This window comes from Equus przewalskii, chromosome 2, assembly GCF_037783145.1.
Source record: "Equus przewalskii isolate Varuska chromosome 2, EquPr2, whole genome shotgun sequence".
Taxonomy (NCBI): Eukaryota; Metazoa; Chordata; class Mammalia; order Perissodactyla; family Equidae; genus Equus; species Equus przewalskii.
This window is the reverse complement of record NC_091832.1, coordinates 48,516,788-48,542,441: the sequence shown is the minus strand read 5'-3', so window position 1 is coordinate 48,542,441 and position 25,654 is coordinate 48,516,788. Positions and strand designations below refer to the sequence as shown.

Sequence of the window (25,654 nt, the reverse complement as noted above, 5' to 3'; positions counted from 1 at the left end):
GCCCCAGCTACTGCACAGACACACCGAGACCCCCGTGCCCACCACTGTGCAAGCACCCTCCTCGAGCTGACCCAGAGCATCTGTCCTGATGGCAGTGAGGGGCCCAGCCCTTGACGCTCAGGACCCGGGAGCTACAACAGCCCTGCTGAGGTGTCCAGCACTGGCTGAGAGGGGGCGGACAGGGGTCTCATGGAGCCCCTGATGGGCTGGGCTCTGGGTAACCATCCACTGGTGCTGCCCACCAGGGGTCAGATGCCTTGGCTGGACCACCTGCCTGGCACAGCAGGAGTGACTCCCACCTCTTCAGGAGGGAGGCAGGGCCGGCACCCAGGCCCAGGGTAAGTGGGGGCGGCCTGGCCACTCCAACCCCAGTGGGGCGGGATGGGGAGAGGACACAGCTTGCCTCAGGAGCTGTGCACAGGTGACCCCAAGACCAGGGACGCCACCTCCCCGCCCTGCCCCACCCCAGCAACCCGGCCATGATGCTCCAGGTGCTGAGTCAGGCCAGTGCCCTCTACGCTCAGGCCCCAAGGAGTCCTCGCAGGAGCGCTTCTAGGAAGTAACTGCCCCTCTTATTCCTGGGCACAAGAACCACCTGATGACCCGGCCCTTCTGGCTGTGTTCACAGGGCTACACGCCTGGACGCCCTCATCAGTCGCCCCCAGTGCTTCTCCGAGGAGCCTGGCGTGGGGGTATGTGCTGGTCGGGCCCTTGGCTGGGCAGGGTCTCGCCACGGCGGCACGAGGGGTACCTTTGTTTCTCCTGTAGAAGACCCTGGGGAGCCTACTGGCACGCTTGAGGTAGAAGAACCCGGCCACGGAGAGGATGAGGCCCGAGCTGACGAAGAATGTCCCCAGGAACAGGGAGGCTGCCACTTGAGGGCCCCCTGCAAGCAAGGGGAGCAGCTGCCAGTGGCAGGCCTGGGCAGGCTCAGAGTGGGGACGGTCCCAGGCTCCTCCCCAGATCCCTGTTCCCTGGACACCCCGGGGCCCTCACAGGGGCTGGCCGAAGACAGGGGCTTAGGACGCCCTGCAGGCCCAGTGAGGCCCGGTGTGGGCTCTGGGGAAGTTCCACAGGGAGGAGGGACGTGGAGAGGGTTAAGGATTCCCGCCCCAGCTCCTCAGGCTTGTTCCTCAAGACTCAGCACAGACTGTGGGGCCCCATGCCCCTTGGCACACTGGGCCGGAGCCTTCAGCCCACGCCAGGGGCTCCCACATCCTCACATCTTGGGAGCTTGTTCACTGTTGCCTGGAGCGGCCTTCCCAGTGCTCTGAGCCCCGGCCATCTTCACCCAGGCCGAGGGCTCTGGACAGTCAGTGACCGTCAGCTGGGGGAACGTGCATGTAGATGCCTGTCGGGAGGTGGCTTTCTAACCCTGAGACCCAGGCGCTGGAACCCAGAGGAGTGACAAATTCCAGCCAAGTGAGTGTGTCCTGCCCAGATGTGCTGCAGTGGAGGGGCTAACAGCCAGCCCCTCGGGCCTCCCTCACTTGCCCTGCCACTGCCGGCCTGGCCATGTCAGCTCTCTGAAGCGACCCCACCCTCCAGTGCTGCTGCTCCATGTGGCCGGCCTCAGTGGGCCAGCTCAGCACAAGGCCACTTGCTTCTGGTCCTGAGCCCTCAGCCCAGGTCAACATGTCCTCTGCTGAAGGAGCAGGGTCTAGGGGTGACACCACCCAGCCACCTCAGAAGAGGAGGTGACACTCTCCCTGACTGCAGTGCCCCAAGGTACGGCCACGCCCTGAGGCTGGTGGGCATCTGGGTAGGATGAGATGCCTGGCAGACAGGAGCAGGCTGGGGACAGAGCGTCCAAGAGGTGGGTCCTGTGTCTGCCCCTGAGCACCAGGTGGTGTGACGGGTACTTCTGTCTGGCATGCAATGTTTGCAGTCTCTTCCAAGCCCTACATCCTAGAGGAACCACTGGGGATGGGGGCTAGGGGACCTCAGGGTGTCCTCCAATCTCCAGAAGACCTGCATGTCCCAAGTTCCCATGGCCCTCGGGGCTGAGTGGACTAAGAGTGAGGCCAAGGGTGAGATGTGCGGCTGGAAGGGCTTCCACTAACAGGAACTGTTCAGAGGCACAGCGAGGGCTGTGGCCGTGCAACTGACCCAGCCCAAGGGGCTGCTGGACTCTCTACTAGGCCGTCTCCGTGACCAGGGTTGAGTCCCTGTACACAGAGCTCTTGGCTGGGGTGGAGTTTGACCTTGACTGTGGACATGGCCCTGCTGTGGTGAGCATCTGTGGTTGGGGTCTGCACTGGGAAAGGCTTGGATGATGCCCCCTCTCCCCTGACAGGACCTGGGCAGAGGCCCTGCTCTGTTCTGGTGAGCTGAGAGACTTACTGAAATTTGGCCGCCCAGGCGTCCCTGTGCTCCTGTTCACCGGGAACTGTACACCCCGGCCAGCAACTATGGGGGAGCAGAGCTGTCAGTGCTGCCAGCTTTGTGGACAGCCCAGACCCATGGAAATGTCCTGGGCCATGCATGGAAACCCCACCAAGGACCCCCAGGGAGAGAGACACAGCCCAAAGGGGAACCATGAGGCAGAAACGACAAAGGGAGGGGACCATGGCAGCGGAGTGGCCCTCACCTCACAGCTGTCCTGGATAGACAAGAGGACAGGGGTGGGGTGGTCCTGGGGGTGTTCCCTCGATGGACAGTGCTTCAGGGTGAGGTGGGTCACCCACTAGTGGGGGACAAGAATAGAGACTCCCGCCCGTTCCTCCAGAACTTGGAGATGTGGCCCCTCAAGGAAAAGCAGGCCAGGTGGGCATGAGGGGGTGGGGGAAAATGGGGCAATGACGTACGGCCTCTGCACTCGGAACTGTTGTAGGTTCCGTTCCTGCACTGGACACAGCTGATGCTCCCGTCCTCGTTCCAGTGCCTGTAGCAGCCTGTGCAAGAGACAGGTACTCAGCTTGCTGTCTGCTGGAAGTTTCTCTATATTTTGAGTTTGTAAAACAACAGCTAATTAACCCATTCTGGTCATTTGGATGGAATGACATGGTCCAGTTTCAGAAAAAGAAGCTCAACAGGAACCACGGTGAGCCCTCTGGTGCAGGGGCATCCCTGGGGGGTCCTTCCCTGGATGTCTTGGAAAACACTTCAGAGAGGCTGGGGACGGGAATCCAAAATAGGTGCCGTGTTTGGCCTCACACTCAGGAGAGGACCAGGGTGAGCTCCACCTCCCACCCCCACAGCCTCAACCCCGGGCCCTCACCCCACCTTGCTGCAGTGCACTCCTCACTCAGTTGGTATGAGGGACAAGGCCCACCCCACCAGTGGCACTGCTCCCGGCCCAGGCGAGGCCCTTGCTCCCTCTGTTGCCCCTGCATCCCTCCCTGGAGGGTCCCCACACTCTCAAATTCCATTGCCATCCCAGACTGCACTGCTGCCAGCAGCCCTGCCCTCCCCCAGCCAGGGGCCCAGGGAGCTACCCATCCAGCGCTCAGAGTGGTCCAGCTCTGGCCGTCCAGCAGTTGATGGACAGCCCATCTTCCCAACTGCCCACTTTAGGGCAGGAATCGTCTTACACCTCTGTTTTTTCTTAACATCCCCAACGTGCAGCACAGAGGCTGAGCTAACACATGGTAACTGGTATGGACTGTGGGTGCTGGAGGCTAGCGCTGGCCACTGGGGCAGCATCTGGGGAAAAGCCACAGGCTGCAGGCCCTTCATAATGAATTTACCGACGTTTAGTCTATACACAAATGGGTCACCGTGAGAGGAAGGCCTTTTCGCAGTGACACCGAGCAGATGGCAGGTCCTGAAGCGTGACATGAGCACAGCGTGGGCAGACAGGCCAAGCAGCACCAGGAGGCCATGTCAGATCTGACATGGAGTCATAAACAGCACCAGAAACAGGCCTCCATTTCTTGTAAAAACAGAGTTTCTCTTCTCAGCACGGGGCCTCTTTGCCTTGACCTGGCCCTATGGGGGGGCGGGGGGGGAGCAGACCATGGGGAAGGCACAAGGTGTCTGCTCCAAAGTCTGCTCCAGGAGGCCTGGGAACACGGGGTCCTGGACCCAGACCTGGCGCCAACACAGCGAGTCTCCTGAGAAGCACCCTCTGACCAGCTCGGCAGCGGCTGGGCTCCTTGGCGGAGCGACCCAGGGCTGCTGGCCACGAGGAGACCCTCGGCTGGGCTGTGTGGACAGGGACAAAGTGCAGCTGGAGCGCCAGGACCAGTGACCAGACGTTTTAAGGAGCTGAGGTTGACGTTACACAGCCAATACAGCCCCTTTAAAAAGCCCCCTGACACCTTGCTTACAGGGTTCCCAGCAGCCTTACCAGGTGAATAAGGAGGGCCACTTCCTGGCAGGCCCAGGAAACTCAGGCTATTTTGGGGACCTTGAAAAGAGAGGTGTTCACCCAAATCCGTAAGTACTGCAGGCCAAGTCTGATGGTGAGTCCTCAGCTTGGCTTCCTGGCCTCGAGAGACTTTGAACAGTCCACTCTGAGACTGCAGTGATAGGCTCAGCAAGACAGACTTAAACAGCCTGCCCATATGGTTACTGCTGGTGTGTTTGGGGTTTTTTTGGTGAGGAAGATTGGCCCTGAACTAACATCTGTACCAACTATCCTCTATTTTGTATGTGGGATGCCACCACAGTGTGGCTTGAAGAGCAGTGTGTAGGTCCATGCCCAGGATTCAAACCTGGTGAGCCCCAGGCTGCCAGAGCACAGCATACAAACTTAACCACTCAGCCACCAGGTGGCCCCATGGTCATCACTGTTTTTGCTCCACTTATGTAAATAACCAGGACAAATTTAGTGAGGCCAGACTTCTTTTACAAGCAAATTACCCTTACTGTGATTATCTTAGGTAGAAATGGGGTGACTGTAGAGAGAAAAAGGACATTTCAGTAAAAATTAAAATCACCTACATGGATATCAGATTCTAGTCTGGCTCATTGTCTTTGCAGTTTGTCTACCTGCAAACTGGATTGGATCGTGCATTCTTCTAGTCTCCTCCAATATCTGGCTACAACTCTCCAAACTAACGTTTCCAATTTCTCCCACCCTTCGGACTTGGAATCACTAAGAACTAAAACTGTCCTTTCCCCGAAGCCCCACAAACTAAGGACGGACAACTTAACGTGAACTTCAGAGAAACCACGTCAACAGACCGCGTGGGACAGCGTTGTGCCTGCTGCTGTGTGAACCACACGGAAAGTTCACAAGAACCCCCAGCCCATCACCAGAGACATTCAAACCGCAAACCAGGAAATTCATCAGAGACGGCCACTGCTGCCCCAGTTCATGTGAAGATGCTCTGAGCCAACATCTAGACATTTTCTCAGCTGACTGACTGCCTTCTGGACTCAACAACCGGGATTTTCATTTGCTCCAATCATTAACCTTTGTTTTTCTTCTGTTTCTATAGAAATGCCTCTTACTACATACCTGATTGCTCACACCACATAGAGGCAACCTGCAGTACAGCCTCCTAACATGAAACGCAGCTGTCTAACTGGAGCGGGCTCTCCCCAAGCCTCAGAAGCTGACTCAGTAGGACATGGGACGGTGCATGTGGACACGGGATGGTGCACTTGGACGAGCTCTTCTGCTTGTCCCATCTATGTTTCTTCTCCCCCTCTGCCACTCTCTTATCTCACAAGTGCAAACCCTAATCCCCCCACAGCTACCAACTTGGCTTTTAATATGTGAAACTTTCTGAAGATGAAGTTTCACATGGGGGAGGGAAGGAAAACAGAACATGCTGCCCCCAACATGCCTCTTTGGCATAAGGATTATTTTGAGCTAAAGACACTTAGAAAACAGGCGATGCAAGAAGGATGCTCTGGCCTCCCTTTTTCTTCCAGGAAGCAGGAGAGGAAGACACCCTCCCGGTACAGGAGGAAAGAAACAGTCACATCCTCAAGGACAGGAGCCAGGCTGCGAGAATTCTGTGCACAAACCTTGTTAAACCTCCTCCCCACCCATCTTCGGCAGCCTCCCCACACAGTTCAGCCACTTTTCCACAGCTGTCATTGCTCAACCGCACAGGCAAACGCTCAGGCCTTGCCGCTTCCTGGGGTCTCTGCTTCCTCACAAGGGCTCGCGTCAAGTGATCCGCACACCTTCCTGTGCTTCCCATTCGCCTGTCTTAGTCAGCAGTTCTCAGGCCCAGCTGAAACTCCCCTGGGGGACGGGGCGGTCTGGCCTCCCCACACCTCCCACTGCTCCAAACCACAGTCTCTCCACAGGGCCTGCCCCACGCCCGGGAGAGGCAGCCAGGCTGCCAGGAGCAGGGAGGCTGGGACAAGCCATCACCTTCCTGCTGCCTTGGCCACTCCCTGAGCCCCTCGCCCAGCTCCCAGTCCCATGCCAGCCTCCTTCCTGAGAGGTCCATGTGCCCTCCTGCTCACACGGGGCATGGTGAGCGCAACAGCTCCGCAGCGCACACGAGCGCCATCCTCATCACCAAGGCCGGTCTAGGTCGGCCCAGGCCAAAGTGGCTTACCTGGGCCACACAGGCTTGTGCCTGGGCAGGTGGCATTGACGTCCACCACGTCCACACAACACTCAGGCTGCTGGCCCTAGAGGGGAGATGGCGGTGAGTTTCCAATGCCAGAGCCAGGCGGCTCACGCAAGCCAGGCCAAAGATGGTGTCTGCAGAGGGGGCGCCTCACAAGCTCATCCCAATGCCCATGGCTCTGGCCTCTTCTTGAGTCAGCATCAGGTGACTGTCCCCTGATCAGCCGGGGTGAGGTGAGGACTCACGGCCACACCACATAGATGCTCTCTGGGACAGAACTTGGTATTTGAGAATGAGAGTTTGATGACTGAATAAACAACTGGAGTGTTGGGCTGGGACCTGCCAGGGTGTGTTCCCCAGCACCCGAACTCCCACAGGCCAAGAAGGAGAATCCCTTGGGGGCCCATTCAGAAGTTCTGACTGGGGCCCAGGCTGGGAGCAGCCTGGTGGGGCAGGGAGTGGTCCTGGGACCCTTCCCGGTCTGCGGGCACCCTGCGCTTTGTGGTCATCTCCTTTTGCAGCCTGCCTGGCCGACCACTCAGAGCCTCACCTGGTAGGTGGTGGGGACTGCAGCCCTTTCTCCATGTGGGTCTCTCGGGTCCAGGGCAGAGCTATTGCCTCTCACCTCATGGCCACAGGTGGGCACCAAGGGGGTCATTCTAGCCCATGAAGTTATTCCTATTAGTCACCACTTGCCAGATGGTGGCTGTGGAAACTAAAGCTGCTAAGTGTGCACAGTGCCTTCATGAGAAAGGAAACACATGTCTTCCTAGAGTATGATAAAACACGAAGATTGACCCAGGCCCCCTGGCCTCCCTGGTGAGGGACAGGGGGGCTGACACAAGCATGTTTGCCCTGTGTTCCCAAAGAAATAGTCATCCCACAGGCTCCGGCTGCTTCACTGATGTTCTCTGCAATTCTACGGACACCCCACCATCGGGGTTTCCCACCTGGCCCCACAGAGGAAGTGCCCGGTGGATGAACTCATACCTGCCACGTCCATATGCAGGAGCGGGCAGCATGGGGCACAGGTGTGCCAAGGGTTGGCATTTACGGGTTGAGCAGCTGACAGGCCTCAAGGGGGCTTGCAAGGGGACCTCAGCTCGTGTGTGTATCACAGCTGTGCTTTTGTTTCTCAAGACTGGAACACAGTGAACAGTGAGGGGCGTCTAAAGAATGGCAGGAACCTCCACACCACCACGGGAGGGGCTGAGGCCAGCTCACAGCTGAGCCAAGCCTTGAAGGACGCCCCAGCTGTCCCATCCCATCCAGCCCTGGCAGAGTGGCTGCATGGCCCACTGGCCGGGACATGTGGCAGGCATGTGCGGGCAAGGCTGGGGCTCCTAGAGAAACCACAGCTCAGCAGACCCGTGTCACTGGCTTAGGAGAGCCAGGACGCTTGGCCGTGAAGGCGTGCGGCGGACCCTGCCTGATGCGGCTGCTCGCCTGGAGTAAGCAGTCTCCGTCCACCCCAGGAGCTTGGCAGGCAGCTTGGGACTCGGGTCGGTGCCAGTAGGGGCGGCTCTGTAGAGACCTTATTTCAATTATAGCAACAGGGTCAGTTTGGCAAAGAGAGAAAGAAGGTTACAGCAGACAGAACACAGCAGGTGCAGGCGGGGTCGTGTGTCTGCTGCCCTCCACAAGGCACAAGCCCCTCTGGCCTCGAGCGTGGGCGCAGTCAGTGTCTTCAGGGCCCAGGCAAGGATGACCCCTGAAGGTTGAAGGGTGAGACCCCCAGGCGAGGGCCCACCGCCTCCATGAGGGGCAGGGCTGAGAGGGCCCTGACTTTACTTCCTGTCCCCCACGCTGCTGCACGATAGGGACCTACCGCACTGTCTGAGGACTTGCTGGCAACTTCCACCAGGAGGCCGGCCAGGAGAACGGCGCGCTGGAGTGCCATGTTCTGGAGCACAGGGTCTGCAACAGAGAGGGGTGCTGTGCAGACACGGGTACCGCCTTCCAGGGCACCAGGTGGGGCCGAGGAGGAGGAGCCTTACCTGGCCCTCCAGGACGTGAGCTGCAGACATCCAGATCCTCTCTGGCCGGTGATCGCTGTCGGGGCAGGCCTGCCAAGAACCAGGAGTCAGCCCCCGAGCCCCGCAGACCTCTGCTCTGAGGCCTGCAAATCAAAGCCGACAGTGAGGCCCCGCTGCTGGTCGCTGTATGGCCACATCACTTGGGGGACTCCGCCTCTGGTGCTTGGGGTCCAACTGGACTTCCCATAAGGAGCCCAGAGCAGGGGCCAGAGAGGCCTGCTCAGCCCATCTGGATCTGGACTTTGGACACTCACTCCTTCCTCCAACAGCTTTCAGCCGCTCACTGCTCCTAGAAGAAGGGCTGAGCAGAAGGGGTTCTGGATGAGCCAGTCCTTTCCATGAGCTCAGATGGGACTGGTCCATCTGTCATCTCACTCTGTCCTAGTAAAACCCTGACTTGCATTTCGAGCAATTTTACCCAGAGACGGAACTGTTCAGGGCAGGGGGCTCCTGGGGTGAACACAGGCCAGTCAGGGACATTCGGTACAGTTTCTGTGGCTCACCCTACTTTCATCACAGAAGAGTACCTGAAAGACACCATGTTGGGGGATGAAGGGGACAACCTAAGACCCCAGTGCAGGATGATGCCAGAGCAGACAACCTGTACAGACGACACAGGAGCAACGGCGGGAGTCCACTCTCTACACTAAGGCCCTGAGACCCGACAGCGTGCAACTCACTGCTCACATGTCACACTTGTAATGTAAGCAGAGGAAACCCACAGCCCCTGACCTGAACTGTCAGTCAAGTTCCAACAACCTCTGTCAGCTTGCAAGGTGGCAACCATGGTGTAGTCTGTCTCAAACACAGCTGGATAAATATTTTGACATATACAAGTCACCTCTGAAAAGACTCTGCACTTGACGAAGACAGCTGCAGGGCCGAGGCTGTGCACCTGCACAGACTGTTCCAGGCTACTGAAGTGGAACCTAGACCACATCCGCTGGACCCCTTACTTCTTCCGAAGAAGGTCTGCAGGGAATGCGTGTGGGGCTGGGTGTCGAGGAACCACTCCCTTGACTGGCCCAGGGCCCCGCACCAGCAGGCCCAGGATGCCGGACCTGCCTCCCCACGTGCTGTTGCCCCAGGCTGCCTAGCAGGGGGAGGGCGAAGGTTGGTTGACACTTGCAAACAAGTGATGTCAGGACATGGGCTGGGGTGTGTCCTGTCATTCACTTTACACTAGGTTGCGTCCAGGGCAGAGGCAGGATGTGGTAAGTGCCTCCCCACCCCTAATCCAGGCCATCCCATTAAAACGCATGCGTCTCCCTGATGCACCTGCTCCTTCCATGGCAACTACTGGCGTCCCAGAGCACTGCCACCCCCCCGTAGGATGTGCTCAAGTTCCGCCCTTTTTTTTGTCTATGCAAGTTTTGCTCAGCAAAGGCTACCTCTCCTTGCCTCAAGGAAAAGTCGGGGAGTCACAGACCTTCTGCCCACTCTCTGTAAGAGGCATCCCCAGGGTCACACTAAATCACAAAACACCATCTCAACTCAGGAATCTCAGTCCAAGATCTCAGTCCACACTCTCACCTGCTAGTCAGTCAATGGTACTGCGGTTTAACGTGCCCACAGTGAAATGCATCTGTCTAGAACACACACTTGTGAGTCCAGACAACCTGCACCGGTGTCTCCACCGCCTGCAGGAGACACTGAGCCCTCTGCAGCCCCCACCCCTGGCCCCAGGCAGGCCGACCTGCATCGCTGCACACTAACCTGTTTTCTAGAATTTTATGTGGATGGACCATACAGTATGCATACTTTTGTGTCTGGCTCCTTCCAGTCAGCATAACAATCTTCAGGTTCATCCGTACCTCCTTCCTTTTTATGGCTGAACGATAGTCCATTATGAAGATACGTGACATTTCCTATCTGCCTTACCTATCCGCCTCTCTTGGACACTTGGGCCTTGTCCAGATCTGTGACTGTGAATGAAGCTGCTGTGGACATTCTTTTTTTTTTTTGAGGAAGATTAGCCCTGAGCTAACATCCGCCACCAATCCTCTTCTTTTTGCTGAGGAAGACTGGCCCTGAGCCAACATCTGTGCCCATCTTCCTCCACTTTGTATGTGGGATGCAGCCACAGCATGGCTTGATGAGAAGTGTGTAGGTCCGCATCCAGGATCCAAATTGGCAAACCCCAGGGTGCCGAAGCAGAGCAGGTGAACTTAACCACTGCGCCACCAGGCCAGCCCCTGGACATTCTTGTATGCATCTTTGTGTGGACAGTTGTTTTCATTTCTCTCGGATAAATACCTAGGACTGAAACAACTACAAGGTGAGTGTATTTATAACTTTCTAAGAAACTGTCTTCAACAGTGGCTGCACCATGTGCATCCCCACCAGCAGTGTGTGATGGTTCCTCTGGCAGCATCCTCACCAGCACCCAGCATCTCACTGCTGCGCTAACCTCTGTTTCCCTGATAACCAGTGACCATCAGCACCTTCTCACGTGTTTACTGGCCATTTATATATCTTCTGGGAAGTGTCTGTTCACAACTTGTGGCCATTTTGTTTAATTGGGTTGTCTTTCTATTACTGAGTTGTAACCATTCTTTATATATTCTTTGTCAGATTTATGTATTGCAGAGATTTTCTCCCACTCCGTGGCTTTCCTTTCATTTTCTTATGGGTATCAAGAAGAGCAAATGTTTTCATTTTGATAAAATCGAATGATCTGTTTTTTTCTTTTATGGTTCTTGCTTTTTGTGTCCTAAGAAATCTCTGCCTTGACCTCAGGGTCATAAATATTTCCTGTGTTTTGTTCTAGAAGTTTTATAGTTTTAGTTTTAACATTTTGAGTTACTTTTGTGTATGGTGTGAAGTAAAGATCAAGGTTCATTTTTTAAATATGTACTTTCATTTGTTGACTTTTCTTTTCTGAGAGACATCCGTGTTGAAAAGCAATCGAGTATCTACGTGTGGCTCTGTTTCTAGGCTTTCTATTCTGCTCATTCATCCATGTGTCTATCCTTCTCCAATGCCACACCGTCTCGATTACTGAAGCTCTGCGGAAAGTCTGAAATCAGGTAACATAAGCCTTGCTCTGTTTAATTGTTTTGGCAACTCTAGGTCATAAGCATTTCTGTACTTTAGAATCATCTTGTCACTTCCTACAAGAAAGCCTGCTGGGATTTGGACTGGGGTAGGTGACACTGTCTTGAGTCTTCCAGTCTATGAACACGCTCTCTCTCCATTTCTCCACGTGCTCCTTCATTTCTCTCGGCAATGTTCTCTGGGTTTCAGTGAAGAAGTGGTCATGCACATCTTTTGAAAAACTTATTACTAAATATTTTTTTGGTATTATTGTAAATAGAATTGAATTTCAAATTTCCTTTTCCAATGGTTTGCTGCTAGTATATAAAAATATGACTAGAGGGGCTGGCCCCGTGGCCAAGTGGTTAAGTTCGCGCGCTCCGCTGCAGGCAGCCCAGTGTTTCGTTGGTTCGAGTCCTGGGCGCGGACATGGCACTGCTCATCCGACCACGCTGAGGCAGCGTCCCACATGCCACAACTAGAAGAACCCACAACGAAGAATACACAACTATGTACCGGGGGGCTTTGGGGAGAAAAAGGAAAAAAATAAAATCTTTAAAAAAAAAAAATGACTAGAATTTGCACATTAACTCTGATTCCTGAGATCTTGCTAAATTCACTTAATGGTTCTCGCAGTTTTTTTGCAGATGTCTTAGGATCTTCCATATAAATAATCGTGCCATCTGTGAACAAGTACAGCTTTAGTTCTTTACTCTCTTTTGAAACTTGTTTTAGGGCTCAGCAGGTCTAGAGGATGCACAACGTGCACTTGGTGGGAATTTGTATTCTGCTCTTGATAGGAGTAGTTTTCTACAAATATCAATTGGGAAAAGATGCCTGGGACTATTGTTCAGATTCTTCATGTCTTTACTGATTTCTTTGGTCTTTTGTTCTAACTATTGGTGAGAGAGAGATGTTAAAGTCTCCTTCAATGATTGTGGAATTGCCCATTTCTCCCTTGAATTCTGTCAATTTTGCTTCATGTATTTTGAGGTTCTGTTATCAGGCATATTAATAACTGATATGTCTTCTTGAAGACATGACCTTTTATGAATAGAAATTTCCCTTTACATTGCTAATACTCCATATCTTGGACTCTACCTTATCTGATATAAATTTAGCCACTCCACCCTTCTCATGCTGTTTGCAAGATACATATATTTTTTGCATCTACTTATTTTCACCTGTGTTTTTATATTTACAGTGAATTTCCTACAGCCAGCATGTAGTAGAGTCTGGCTTATTTATCCATTTTGACAATCTCTACCTTTTGACTGGAGGGTTTAGTCCATCAACATTTAATGGAATTATCACTATGGTTAGGCTTAGTTCTACTATTTTATTGTTTTCTACTTGTCCCTCTGTTTTGTTTTAATATATAAAAGACATTAATGTTATAAAGCAGTGTTACCTCAATAAAGAAAATAATAAAAGACTTTATGATTATTATTCTTTTTTGGTGAGGAAGATTGGCCCTGAGCTAACATCTGTAACAATCTTCCTCTGTTTGCTTGAGGAAGATTGGCCCTGAGCTAACATCTGTGACAATCTTCCTCTATTTTGTACGTGGGATGCTGCCACAGCATGGCTTGAGAAGCAGTGTGTAGGTCCATACCCAGGATCTGAACCCACAAACCCTGGGCCACTGAAGCAGAGTGTGCAAACTCAACCACTCTGCCACCGGGCTAGCCCCAAGACTTTATTTTTTAGAGCAGTTTTAGGTTCACAGCAAAACTGAGCGGGAAGCAAGAGAGTTCCCATACGTCCCCCTCTCCTCAAAAGGCAGAGCTTCCCCTACTATCAACATCCTGCAGCACAGGGTACATTTGCTACAATCGATGAACCTACACTGACACATCACTGTTGCCCTCAGTGCATATTTACATTAGGTCACTCGATGTTGCACATTCTGTGGGCTTTGCATATAACGACATGTGGCTCAATTTAGGGCTACCGTTTCATTATTTGTTCTCGGCTTATCTCTGGTGTTTTGTTCCCCTGTCCTCTCTTTTCTCTCTTTTATATTATTTGGATAATTTAAAAATTCTCTTCCACTTTATCTTTTGGTTCTTTAGTTACACTTCTTTGCATTATTTTTAAAGTTGCTCTAGGGATAGGATTATACATCCTTACTTTTTCACAGGCTACACAGAATCAATACTGTACCACTTCATGTCAAATTAGGAAGCTTGCAACCAGGTAGGTTCACGTTCCCCTTTACTATTCTTTAGGCTACGGCTGTCATATGTATTACATCTGCATACATTACAAACCCAGGAAACGTTTTCATTTTTCTTTAAATATGTATGTTAAGGGAAACATTTCTCTCAGATATTTGCCACTTTTGATGTTCACTCATTCACAAGAGCTGAGTTTCACTCTGTCATCACTCTCTTTCAGCATTTCTGGTAGCACACATTTGATGGCAACAAATGCTATCAGTTTTCCTTTTTCTGAAAATATTTTATTTACTGCTCACTCTTGGAGGGTGCAGAATTCAGTAACAATTTTTTCTTTCAGCATCCTAAGGATGCAGTTCCACTTGCCTCTGGCCTCCATCATTTCTGATGATAAATTCACAGTCTTTGCAATTATGTGCTATATGTAATCTGTTGTTTTTCTCGGGCTGCTTTCAAGATTTTTAAAATTAATCCTTAGTTTTCAGTAATTTGAAAATGATGTGTCTAGGTGTGGTTTTATATTTATCCTGTTTGGGATTCACTGAGCTTCTTAATTCTATAAATTTATGTCTTTCACCAAACTTGGAAAAGTTTTGGTCATTGTTTCTTTTTTTTTTTTTAATTTTTATTTTTTTGAGGAAGATTAGCCCTGAGCTAACTACTGCCAATGCTCCTATTTTTGCTGAGGAAGACTGGCCGTGAGCTAACATCCGTGCCCATCTTCCTCTACTTTATACGTGGGACGCCTGCCACAGCATGGCTTGCCAAGTGGTATGTGGGTCTGTGCCTGGGATCTGAACTGACGAACCCTGGGCCACTGAAGCGGAGCACGCGAACTTAACCACTAGGCCACTGGGCAGCCCCTGCATGGCTTTTTGTTTTCAGAAACCAAAGCAACTTCGGCGGGCACAGAAGCTTCCTGAGAGCAGCATTCTTGCCGGCAATGAGCACTTGAGGGAACAAGTCCCAGAGTCTCGCTCACGGGGAAGGGGTCAGACGTTTAACTGACAGATGAGACAGTCTCTGTGTGGGCCTCAGAAAAGCAAACCAAGGATGCATTAAACACACTTCATGGTGAAGAAGGTGAATCTAATTGCAAAAAGATAGATTTAAGCCACTAAGTTACCCTTAGCATTATTTTAGTAGGCCCTTTCATCTTTAAAGCGCTCCCCAAAGAATGATCAAATTCGTAATCTTCTGAGATTTATTCTCCTAGAAATGTAATTTCATGGCCTTAGAGCTTCGTCGTACAGACTGTATCTGAGGTAGAGCTGGCCTTTCATGCCCACGTTGGTCTGAGGGGCTCAAGAAGTCTCCATCTGCTGAGCTCCTGGCTCTCCAGAGGATGTGGACTTGCTCACTGCCAAGCGGCAGCCCGAATAGCACTTACATAGCCCTGACTGTGCGCCAAGCACCACTCTGAGACACGTACACACAGTAATTCATTTCACCCTCCTGGCAACGCCTATTAGCAACCCGTTTTAAAGAGGAAACAGCGTTGCACAGACCCCACAGTGAGTACGCGGCAGGTGAGGACTGGTTCAGGCCCCTGGGTCCACAGCCTCGACTTCCCACCGCACTAAACTGGCATGTGAGGGTTCTTCAATTGGAGCCGATGCACACTGCTCGTTTTACAACATTCAACTAATATGTTTAACACAGGCGGCCAAGTACAGTACAGTTCTACAGAAATCCTCAATTTAACACAAAGGCATCCAAGACTTAATAAATAAATATAATACACCTTTAACTATTTTAAAAGTCTCCTAACTAAAGTAAAAATGACAACAGTGTGTGGAAGAATTTTCTAGCATCTGCAGAAGTAACATATACACTGACAAGAGCGCCAAGAGTGGGAAACGGTCACTGGGACCTGCTGTGCAAGGTTCTCACGCTGTTTGTGAAGTACAAGGATGTTTTCTAAGGTAGACCATGAAAAGGTAAACACGTACATTTAATCTCTAGAGGAAGCACTAAAAAAAACACAAAAAGGCAGAACTGAAAAGTCAGTAGAGGAGATACAATGAAATTTAAAAAATCTTTGATTCACCTAAAAAAGGAGGAGAAAGGATGAACAAAGAAACAGATGGAAAAAATAGAAATCAAACATCAAGATGGTAGATCTAAACCCGAATACTCCAATAACTGCGCTAAATGTAACTGGACTAAATATCCCAATTAAAAAGTAGAGATGAGCATCACTAATCATTAGGGAAAGAGACATATACCACTTCACGCCCCTGAGGATGGCTATTATGAAAAACAGAAAGAGCAGGTGTTGGGAGGATGTGAGAAGTTGGAGCCCTTGTCTACTGCTGGTGGGGATGTCAAATGGTGCAGCCACTGGAGAAAACGGAATGGTGCTTTCTCAAAATACTTAACACATATGACCCAGCAATTCCATTTGTGCACATATTTCCAAAAAGAACTGAAAACAGGGTCTCAAAGATATTTGTTCACCTATGTTCATAGCAGCATTATTCACAAAACCCAAAAAGGTGGAAGCTACCCAAGTGTTCATCAACCAATGAATGGATAAACAAAATGCGGTCTACACCTACAAGAGAATATTATTGAGCCTTAAAAAGGAAGGGAATTCTGACACATGCTACAAGATGGATGAACACTGAGGACATTATGCTGAGTGAAAGAGGTCAGTCACAAAAGGACAAATATCATATGATTTCACTTATATGAGGTCCCTAGAGGAGTCAAATTCATAGAGAAAGAAAGTAGGATGCTGGGTGCCAGGGGGTGGGGGAGGGGGTGGGAAGTTAGTGTTTAATGGGGACAGAGTTTCAGTTTGGGAGGATCAAAAAGATCTGGAGATGGATAGTGGTGAGTGTCGCACAACGATGTAAATATACTTAATGCCACAGACTATACACTTAAAATGGTAAATTTTATGTTACGTATATTTTACCACAATAAAAAAAATCTGGGAAAAACAAAATTATATAATGCCTATAGAGTGCCTTTTTTAAAAAGTAGAGATTGTCAGACTGGATAAAAAGCAAGACCCAATGATAATACTCCGTATAAGAAAAAAGCTTTAAGTAGAAAGACACAGATAGACTAAAAGCACAGGATGGAAAAGACAGTCCGTAAAAACACTGAGTATGAGAACACTTGTGCAGACATGCTGACCTCAGAAAAAGCAGACTTCAAGAAGAGTACTGCTTTACGTAATAGAGGGACTTTTTGCAACGATAACAGAGTAAATTCATCAAGAAGATAAATCATTCTTAAATATGTATGCACTTAATAAAAGGCTTTCAAATACAGGAAGAATAAGTTGACAGAACTAAAAGGAAAAAGACAAATCCACAGTCATGGTTGGAGACTTTAATATCCCTCTTTCAATAAGTGATTGAACAAGTAGACCAAAAAATTGATAAGAATATAAAATATTGGGGCAATATTATTGACCAACTCAACTCAACTGACAATTACAGAACATGACACTCAACAACAATGGAATACACATTCTTAACTGCAAACAGAGCATTCACTAAGATAGACCATAAAACAAACATCAATGAATTTCAAAGGATCAAATCAAGAGTATGTTCTCTGGCTACAAAGGAATTATACTAGAAATCAATAAGAAAGGCTATTTAGAAAACCTCCAAATCTTTTGAAATTAAACAACAGACTTCTAAATAACTCATGGATCGAACAAAGGAAATTTTGAAATATTTTTAACAGAAAGATAACGAAGTACAATATATCACATTTTGTGTAAGAAGCTAAAGCCATGCGTAGAAGGAAATTTATAGTTTTAAATGCCTATACAAGAAAAGAAGACAAGGGCTGGCCCAGTGGTTAAGCGCACACACTCCACTTTGGCGGCCCAGGGTTTGCTGGTTCAGAACCCGGGTACAGACCTAGACATGCTCATCAAGCGACGCTATGGCGGCATCCCACATACAAAATAGAGGAAGCTTGGCACAAATGTTAGCTCAGGGACAATCTTCCTCACCAAAAAAAAAAAGAAGGAAAGAAGACAAGTGTAAAATCATTCATCTATACTTTCATCTTAAAAAGATAGAAAAAGGGGCCAGCCTGGTGGTGCAGCGGTTAAGTTCGCACGTTCTGCTCCTTGGCGGCCCAAGGTTTGCCGGTTCAGATCCCGGGTGCAGATATGGCAACGCTTGGCAAAAGCCATGCTGTGGTAGGCGTCCCATGTATAAAGTAGAGGAAGATGGACATGGATGTTAGCTCAGGGCCAGTGTTCCTCAGCAAAAAGAGGAGGATTGGCAGTAGTTAGCTCAGGGCTAATCTTCCTCAAAAAAAAAAAAAAAAGATAGAAAAAGAAGAGTAAATTAAACTCAGATTAGGTAGACGAAAGTAAATAATAAAAATGAGAGTGGAAATGAATGAAATTAAAAATGGATAAAAATTACAGAAAATAAGCAAAGTCAAAAGTTGAATCTTTGAAAAGATTAATAAAATTGATAAACCTCTAACAAGAATAATCAAGAAAAAAATGTCAACGCAAATTATCTGTATCAGAAATGAAAGAGGAGATATCACCACAAATCCTACAACATGGCAGGATAATCAGGCAATATTATAAACAACCTTATGCCAACAAATTCAACAACTTAAGTGAAATGGTCAAGTTTATTTAAAGATACAAATTACAAAAATGACACAAGATGGGGGCTGGCCCCGTGGCGAGTGGTTAAGTTCACGCACTCTGCTTCCGTGGCCCAGGCTTTCGCGGGTTCGGATCCTGGGCACGGACATGGCACCGCTCATCAGGCCATGCTGAGGCGGCATCCCACACAGCACAACCAGAGGCACTCACAACTGGGATATACAACTATGTACTGGGGGGCTTTGGGGAGAAGAAAAAAAAAGGCACAAGATGAAGCAGGAAATCGAAATAGCTTTATATTTGTGGAAGAAATTGAATTCATAATTTAAAAACTTCCCACAAAGAAAGGACGAACCCAGACAGCTTCACTGGTGAAGTCTATCCAACACCTGAGGAAGAAGCAATATCAACATCACACAAAGTCTTTCAGAAAATAAAGGAGGAGGGAACACGTCCCAACTCGTTTACAAGGCCAGCAAGCAAGACTCAAAGATAGGCCAGTCTAACCCTGATAGAAATCCAAACAAGGATGTTACAAGGAAAAAAATACAGACTAATATCCCTCATGAACAGAGACCCAAACACTCCTAACAAAATATTCACAAACTGCATGCAGTAAAATATTAAAAAGGTGACAGAATATGACCAACGCATTCCTTCCAGGAACACAGATGGGCTTCACATGCAAAAACCCATTGCTGCTACCCACACCTCAAGAGACCAAAGGAGGAAAAAGGCACATGACCATTTCAACAGCTGCAAACAAGCATATGGCAAAATTTCAGGCTCCTTCATGATAAAAACTCTCAGCAAACGAAAAATAGAAGTAAACACTCTCAACCTGACAAAAGACATCTACAAAATAACCTACAGCTAACATCAAATTAATAGTGAAATATTAAACATTTCCCCCTGAAGACTGAAAAAGTCAAATTTTATCACTTCCATTCAACATTGTCCTGTAGGTTCAGCAAGTGCAGTAAGGAGAGAAAACAAACAAAAACCAGAAAGGGTACAAGGAGGAAGCGAACTGCCTCTGTAGACAGCATGCTTGTTGACATGGAAAATTCTAACAATTCTACAAAAAAAGCCACCTCAATTTATAAGTGAATTGAGCAATGTTCCGAGAATATAAAGTCAATGTACAAAATTAATTGTTATTTCTATATACTAGCAACAGATGACTGGATAATGAAACTTAAATAAATATCATTTCCAATGGCATTCAAAAACATAATTTGTTTGTGGGGATAAATTTTAATAAAAAATGTGTCAGACCTGTATACTGAAAACCATGAAACATTGCTGACAGAAATTCAAGATCCAAATAATGGAAAGATAGACCATAGTGATACATATATATATCTATATACATATCTATATATCTATATATACACCATTATATATATAATGGATATATCTGTTAATCCATGTCAATGGGTTAGAGGACACAATATTATTAAGATGTAAATTCTCCCCAAATCAATCTAATATTTAATACAGTTCCAGTCAAAATTACAGCAGGCTTTTTTTTTTTTTTGAGGAATTGACAAGCTGATTCTAAAATTCATATAAAAATGCAAAGAACCCAGAATAGTCAAAGAAATTTTTAAAAGAAGAATGAAGATGGAGGATTTACGCTACCTTACTTGAAGACTCCTTGTAAAGTCACAAGACAGTGTGGATTGATGAACAGACAAACAGATCGACGTAACAGAATAGAGAATACAGAAATAAACCCTGACAAACACAGTCAAATGATTTGTTTTTTTTGTTTTTTTGGTTTTTTGCTGAGGAAGATTTGCCCTGAACTAACATCTGTGCTAATCTTCCTCTATTTTGTATATGGGTCACCGCCACGGCATGGCTGACAAGTGGTGTAGGCCCACACCCAGGATCTGAACCTGCAAACCTGGGCTGCCGAAGCTGAGCGTGCCAAACTTAACCACTATGCCCCAGGCAGGCCCCCAGTCAAATGATTTTTGACAAGATGCCAAAGCAATTCAATGGGGGAAAGAAAGTTTTTCAACAAATGGTGCTGGACAACTGGCTACTCACATGGAATGAAAACTGAACCTAAACTCACATCATATGAAAAATTAATTAGAGATGAATCATGAAGCTACACACAACAACGGAATCTATAAAGCTTCAAGAAGAAAACACAGGAGAACATCTGCATGGCTTCTGGTTAGGCAAAGACTTTTAGATAGGACACAGAAAGCATAAACCAAAAAGGAAAAACAATTGATAAATTGAACTTCATCGATAATAAAAACTTCTGATCAAAATACATCATTATGGTGGACACAAGACTCTGCATTTGTCAACACCCATAGAACTATATCTCATAGAGAATAAACTTTAATGTATGCAAAAAACACCAATGTCAACCAGAATGCCAGCAATCTTAGGATGGAACGCAGACGGTGACTCCTGAATCCAGCTGCGTTACCAACGGATGCATTGACACTGAAGGAGATGGGAAAGGGAGCCGATCTCAGCATCTTTGGAAAACGGTGTTTTGACTAGAAACTGTAAGCCTAAAGATAAAAAGAAACCACACATAAAAACCATACTCTCGTTTGTAAATTTGTTTATCGTGGGGGGTTACAGGCAAACAATTCTGAAACTGCTTTATATGTACACTGCGGTTGGACAAAGCAGAAAATGGATGGCAGGTGGTGGGCAGGTTACAGACACAAAGATGAATACATACATGTGTTAGGTAGCCCCGCCCCGAGAGGACCATGGGCAGTGACGGCCCCTCAGTGGTGTGCCCACCCAGGGCCAGAGCCTGGTTTCTAAATGCCATTCTCCAGTCAAATAAACCAGGGCTCCCTGGAGAAACGGCTGATTCCAGGGCTGAGACAGGGATACAACGCGATGAACCTGGAGCGTCTGGCAGTGCTGGACAGACAGCAGGGTGGGGACACGTCACAGGCGCAAGAGGCACATGAAAGAGCTCCCGACAGCCAAGCTGGGACAACGTGAGCAGCAGAGGAGACAGCACAGCGCTGCACCACAACCCAAGCAGGCGACACACATGGCGAGTCCATCCTGATCCAAGTAAGTGACCCGTCGGTCAACACACAGGGGAGGAGAGGAACCCTCTCCACAGAATTCCAAACAGCACTCGGCTCTTCCCTGCGGGAGGCAGACCGCCCCCAGAGCCCCCGCCCAAGGCTGGGCTGCTCAGGGAGCGGCTGCCAAGAGGACAGGGGGGACGGGACAGGGGGCCTCTACACAAGAGACACCTGGCCACACCACCTGAACCAGGCGCCCCAGGTCGACACCTGATACGATGTGACCAGAGGCCAGCTCACCTCTGGGGCTGTCTTTCCCCAAACCCACAACCCCAGTCTAACCCCGAGAAAGCACATCAGACAAACCCAAGATGACAGACATTCACAAAAGCCCCGGCAGTCCTCCTCGAGACTGTCAAGATCGTGAAAAAAAGGAGCGCCCGACACACTGTCACATCCCCGGGCGGACAAGGGAGACGTGACCCTCGACACAGTGTGGATTCTGGACATGATCTGGGGCAGAAAGACGACGCTGGGGAAACGCGCAAATCTGAAGTCTGCAGGGCGGGTAACAGTCGAGTAGCAGTGCTGTCTCTTAGTTTTGACAAATGTGCTGTGGTCATGTCAGACGTTCACATTAGGGAAAACTGGGCTATCCTTGCAGCTTTTCTGAAAATCTCAAACTACTCCAAAATTTTTAAAGTTAATTTAAAAAATACACCATTGGGGCTGGCCCCATGGCCTAGTGGTTAAGTTCTCGCACTCTGCTCCAGCGGCCCAGGGTTTTGCCGGTTCAGATCCTGGGCACAGACCTAGCACTGCTCATCAGGCCATGCTGAGGCAACATGCCACATAGCACAACTAGAAGGACCTGCAACTAGAATATACAACTACGTACTGGGGGGTCTTTGGGAAGAAGAAGGGAAAAAAAGATTGGCAACAGATGTTAGCTCAGGGCCAATCTCTGGGGGAAAAAACTTTAAAAAATACACCATTAATAAAATGAATAGGCAAGTCAAAGAATATTCACAATATATCTATCTGACAAGACTTGTATCCAGAAGATATGAAGAACTTCTACAACTCGGTAATGAAAAAAAGGGCAAAGGACTTGATCAGACACTTCAGAAGAGGTACAAATGGGTGACAAGCAGATGGAAAAGCGCTCCACAACTAAGCTGGAGGAAATGCAAATCAAACCCGTGATGAAACACTGCGCTGCCCACTAGGCCACCAGGGCAGCCTCACTCCTATGTGTTCTCCCAGAGCAGGAAAGCCCGCTCAGAAAATGTGCACAGGAATGCGCATCCCTTTAGTCCTGCAAACCAGACCTGAGGACCCCACCAGGTGCCACCGCGGGCGGTGAGTGCACTGCAGGACAACCCCAGGAGTGCTGACCACAATATCAAGGGCCTCAGAGCGGCAGCCCAACAAACACCCACCAGCCGGCACCATCAAAATGAGGTCTAGCGCCAGGAGGACCAAGGAATGGCAGCAGAGCAGGAACCACGCCTGCTTCTGGGGACAGGTCTGGACAGGCTCATGAGGCTGTCCTGACCAATCGCCACAGACCAGGCGCCTTAGACAGCAGACATTTGTTTCTCACGGTCTGGGGAGCTGGAGTCCCAGATCAAGGTGCGAGGAGACTCTGTGTCTGGTGAGGGCCCCTTCCCAGCTTGCAGACGGCCTTCTCGCTGTGGCACCCTTTCTTGGATGCATGTGAGTGGAGAGGGGAGAGCTCTCTCTCTCTCCTTTTCTTTTTCTTTTTTTTTGGTGAGGAAGACTGTTGCTGAGCTGTCATCCATGCCTATCTTCCTGTATTTTGTATGTGGGACGCCTCCACAGCATGGCTGATGAGTAGTGTACCAGTCCATGCCTGGGATCCAAACCTGCAAACCCCAGGCCACCAAGGCCAAGTGCGCCATCAGGCAGCCTCCTCCCCCTCTTCTTATAAAGGCACTAATCCCTTCATAGGGTCCCGCCTCATGACCTCATCTAACCCTAATCACCTTTCAAAGTCCAGGCCTCCAAATATCATGTCACCCTGGGGGCTCAGAGCTTCTACATGTGGATTCTGGGGAGAAGAGACATTCAGTCCACAACGCCAGGGAGCCTTTGGGGTGACAGAAGCGTTTCCTATCATGACAAGTGTGTAGGTCACACAGCTGCATGCATTTGCCAAAACTAGTCAAACTGGACCTACCCATTTCACTATATGTGAATTACACCTCAATAACTAACTAAATAAATGCAATTCATTTTCTACTTGGAAAATCTTATTGAAGCCAAAAGCTAAATAATTGGGTAAAAAAGTTTCTACAAGGTAATGGAATCTGTGGTGAGAATTTAAATTGTACTATATGTTCTTTCATAACTCTTATTTTTCCTTAGAATTGGTTTCAGTGAAGAAATAATGCCTCCAGGTCACTGTGATTTTAAACAAGTAACACATCAAGGTGACTGGGTGGAATTATTTTGGTCAGTCAACAGGGCTTAGGTGCTGGCAGGACAAACAGGCTCTCCATCAGGAAGCCTCGCTGGGTGAGCAGGGCCAGGCGACCACATAAACACTCACTGCAACTCGTCTTCCTCACTCAGCATGTGTTTCACACGTGCTTATCCTCCAGTTCTCCCACTGTGGGCAACACAGGAGGGCCCGCTGGACTGCCACCCCTGCCGCAGGTACTGCTGGTCACCTTCTTAGCAAGCAAACGGAGCCAAGGCCAATGCGGACCCATAAACTGCTTCTAGGTCTAAAATGGGTCTCTATCCCATTTCGGCTGGGATAGAGTAAATGCTGTGAGCGACCTGATTGGAAGTAAAGGAAACATTCCAGTCTGTTGATATGTCCCACACTCGCTGCGCACGGCTCTGCGGACTCAGCACCCCGGAGAGCGATGTGGACCCCGGGAGCCTATCTGTGGGGTTCTGCGTGCTAGGAAAACACTCGAAGGCATCCTTCCCTTGGGGACGGGAATTCTCAGGGCTATAGTGACTGGAGGTCGTTCTTCAAAGGAATTACCAGCTTACCTTGGAGAGCACGGGCGATGCAAGAGGGGCTGGGAGGTGCCTTTGGGGCCGATGCTGCGGGGGGACCACCCGGCTCAGCGGACGCACCAACACATCTGCGTGCTCCGCCTTGGGGAGGAATACGCGGGGCGGGGGTGTGCACGCGCCAGGAGAAGAGCCTTTCTGGATAGTCCAGACTTTATTTCCTTCCAGGAGCTTCTGAAAACGTGGCCATTAAGATCCTGGCTGCACATAGACTCCCCTGCGGGGGCCCTCAGCGCGGGGGGCCCGAGAGGATCCGGGCGCCCGACCACCCGGTGGGCCTCCAGCTTCCCCAGGTTAAAACCCCGAGAAGACCCAGGCCCCGACCTCCCTCCGCGCGCGACAATAACACTGGGAAAACGCGAAACAAAGGGCCGGGCGGGCTGACCCCTGGAATTCGGCAGGACGCGGCGGCCGAGACCTCGGTCACGTGGCTTTGGGGCAGAAACTGCATTGCCGGGGCGCGCTTCTTGGGGTCGGGTAGGACGGCGTCCACACCGGCCGGCCCCGTCGGACCGCGGGAGCGCGTCGGTCACGCTGTCGTGACGGCGGCACGGTCGTCGTGGGGAAGCTGGCGCCGCGACTGCGCCCCGACTGCTCGGGCGACGACGACGGGAACAAACCCGGATCACCGGTCCACGGGGACGCGGTCAGCGCAGCCCAGGACCCGGCGGCCTCGCGGGAAGCGGCCTCCGCGGGCGTCGGGCTAGGGGTCCCGCCTCCGGTTTCTGGGGCTCCGAGCTCCCGACGCCAGGGGTCGAGGGGTAGGGGCGAGGGCCGACGCCGGGGAGGACCAGGGTCCCCGCCAACCGCTGTCTGGCCGCTGCGCCCCCTGCCGCCCAGCCCGCCCAGCTCGGGTGTCCGCGCCCCCGCCCCGCCCCGCCTAGCCCCGCCGCCCGCGCCCGCGCCCACGCCCGCCCCCGCCTCCGGCCCCTCACTCACCCGGGCGCCCTCCGGGTTCCTCTTTCGTACCCCCCGCCCTCCAGGCGGTCGCGCCTCACCCTCTGGGACTTGTAGTCTTTCCGTCGCCCCAGCCCGGGTGCTCGCGGGCGCGATTCCCAGCCCCATACTACAACTCCCGGCAGATCCCGCGGGAGTCCACCCTCACGGGATGGGTTCCGGCACAGGGTTCTCGCGAGGCCGAGGGAGGCGCGCGGAGCGACCTGGGAAGTGTTGTCTAAGGCACTTCTGACCCTGCGCCGCACGAAAGAAGGAGAAAGACTACACTCCCCAGGATTCC

At 50.2% G+C, this 25,654-nt stretch overlaps 1 protein-coding gene across 50 annotated transcripts in view; it reads right to left on the bottom strand.

Annotated features, from left to right (window-relative positions):
- C2H1orf159 (chromosome 2 C1orf159 homolog) overlaps nucleotides 1-25,497 on the bottom strand; it is a 28,404-nt gene extending 2,907 nt beyond the window's left edge. The window contains exons 1-9 of one of the 50 annotated variants that reach the window (XM_070605884.1): nucleotides 25,357-25,440; nucleotides 24,803-25,008; nucleotides 24,394-24,591; nucleotides 8,480-8,548; nucleotides 8,311-8,399; nucleotides 6,468-6,543; nucleotides 2,808-2,894; nucleotides 2,344-2,409; nucleotides 752-886 (exon numbers count right to left, since the gene is read on the bottom strand). In XM_070605884.1, coding sequence (XP_070461985.1) covers nucleotides 752-886; nucleotides 2,344-2,409; nucleotides 2,808-2,894; nucleotides 6,468-6,543; nucleotides 8,311-8,382 — 436 coding nt within the window. In that variant the 5' untranslated portion in view covers nucleotides 8,383-8,399; nucleotides 8,480-8,548; nucleotides 24,394-24,591; nucleotides 24,803-25,008; nucleotides 25,357-25,440. Of the gene's footprint in view, nucleotides 1-751; nucleotides 887-2,343; nucleotides 2,410-2,807; nucleotides 2,895-6,467; nucleotides 6,544-8,310; nucleotides 8,400-8,479; nucleotides 8,602-8,772; nucleotides 9,027-10,234; nucleotides 10,781-24,393; nucleotides 25,291-25,356 lie in introns of those variants that run through there. The other 49 variants (XM_070605889.1, XM_070605795.1, XM_070605802.1 and 46 more) reach the window with 49 other exon arrangements.
- Between the last annotated feature and the right edge of the window lie 157 nt (nucleotides 25,498-25,654).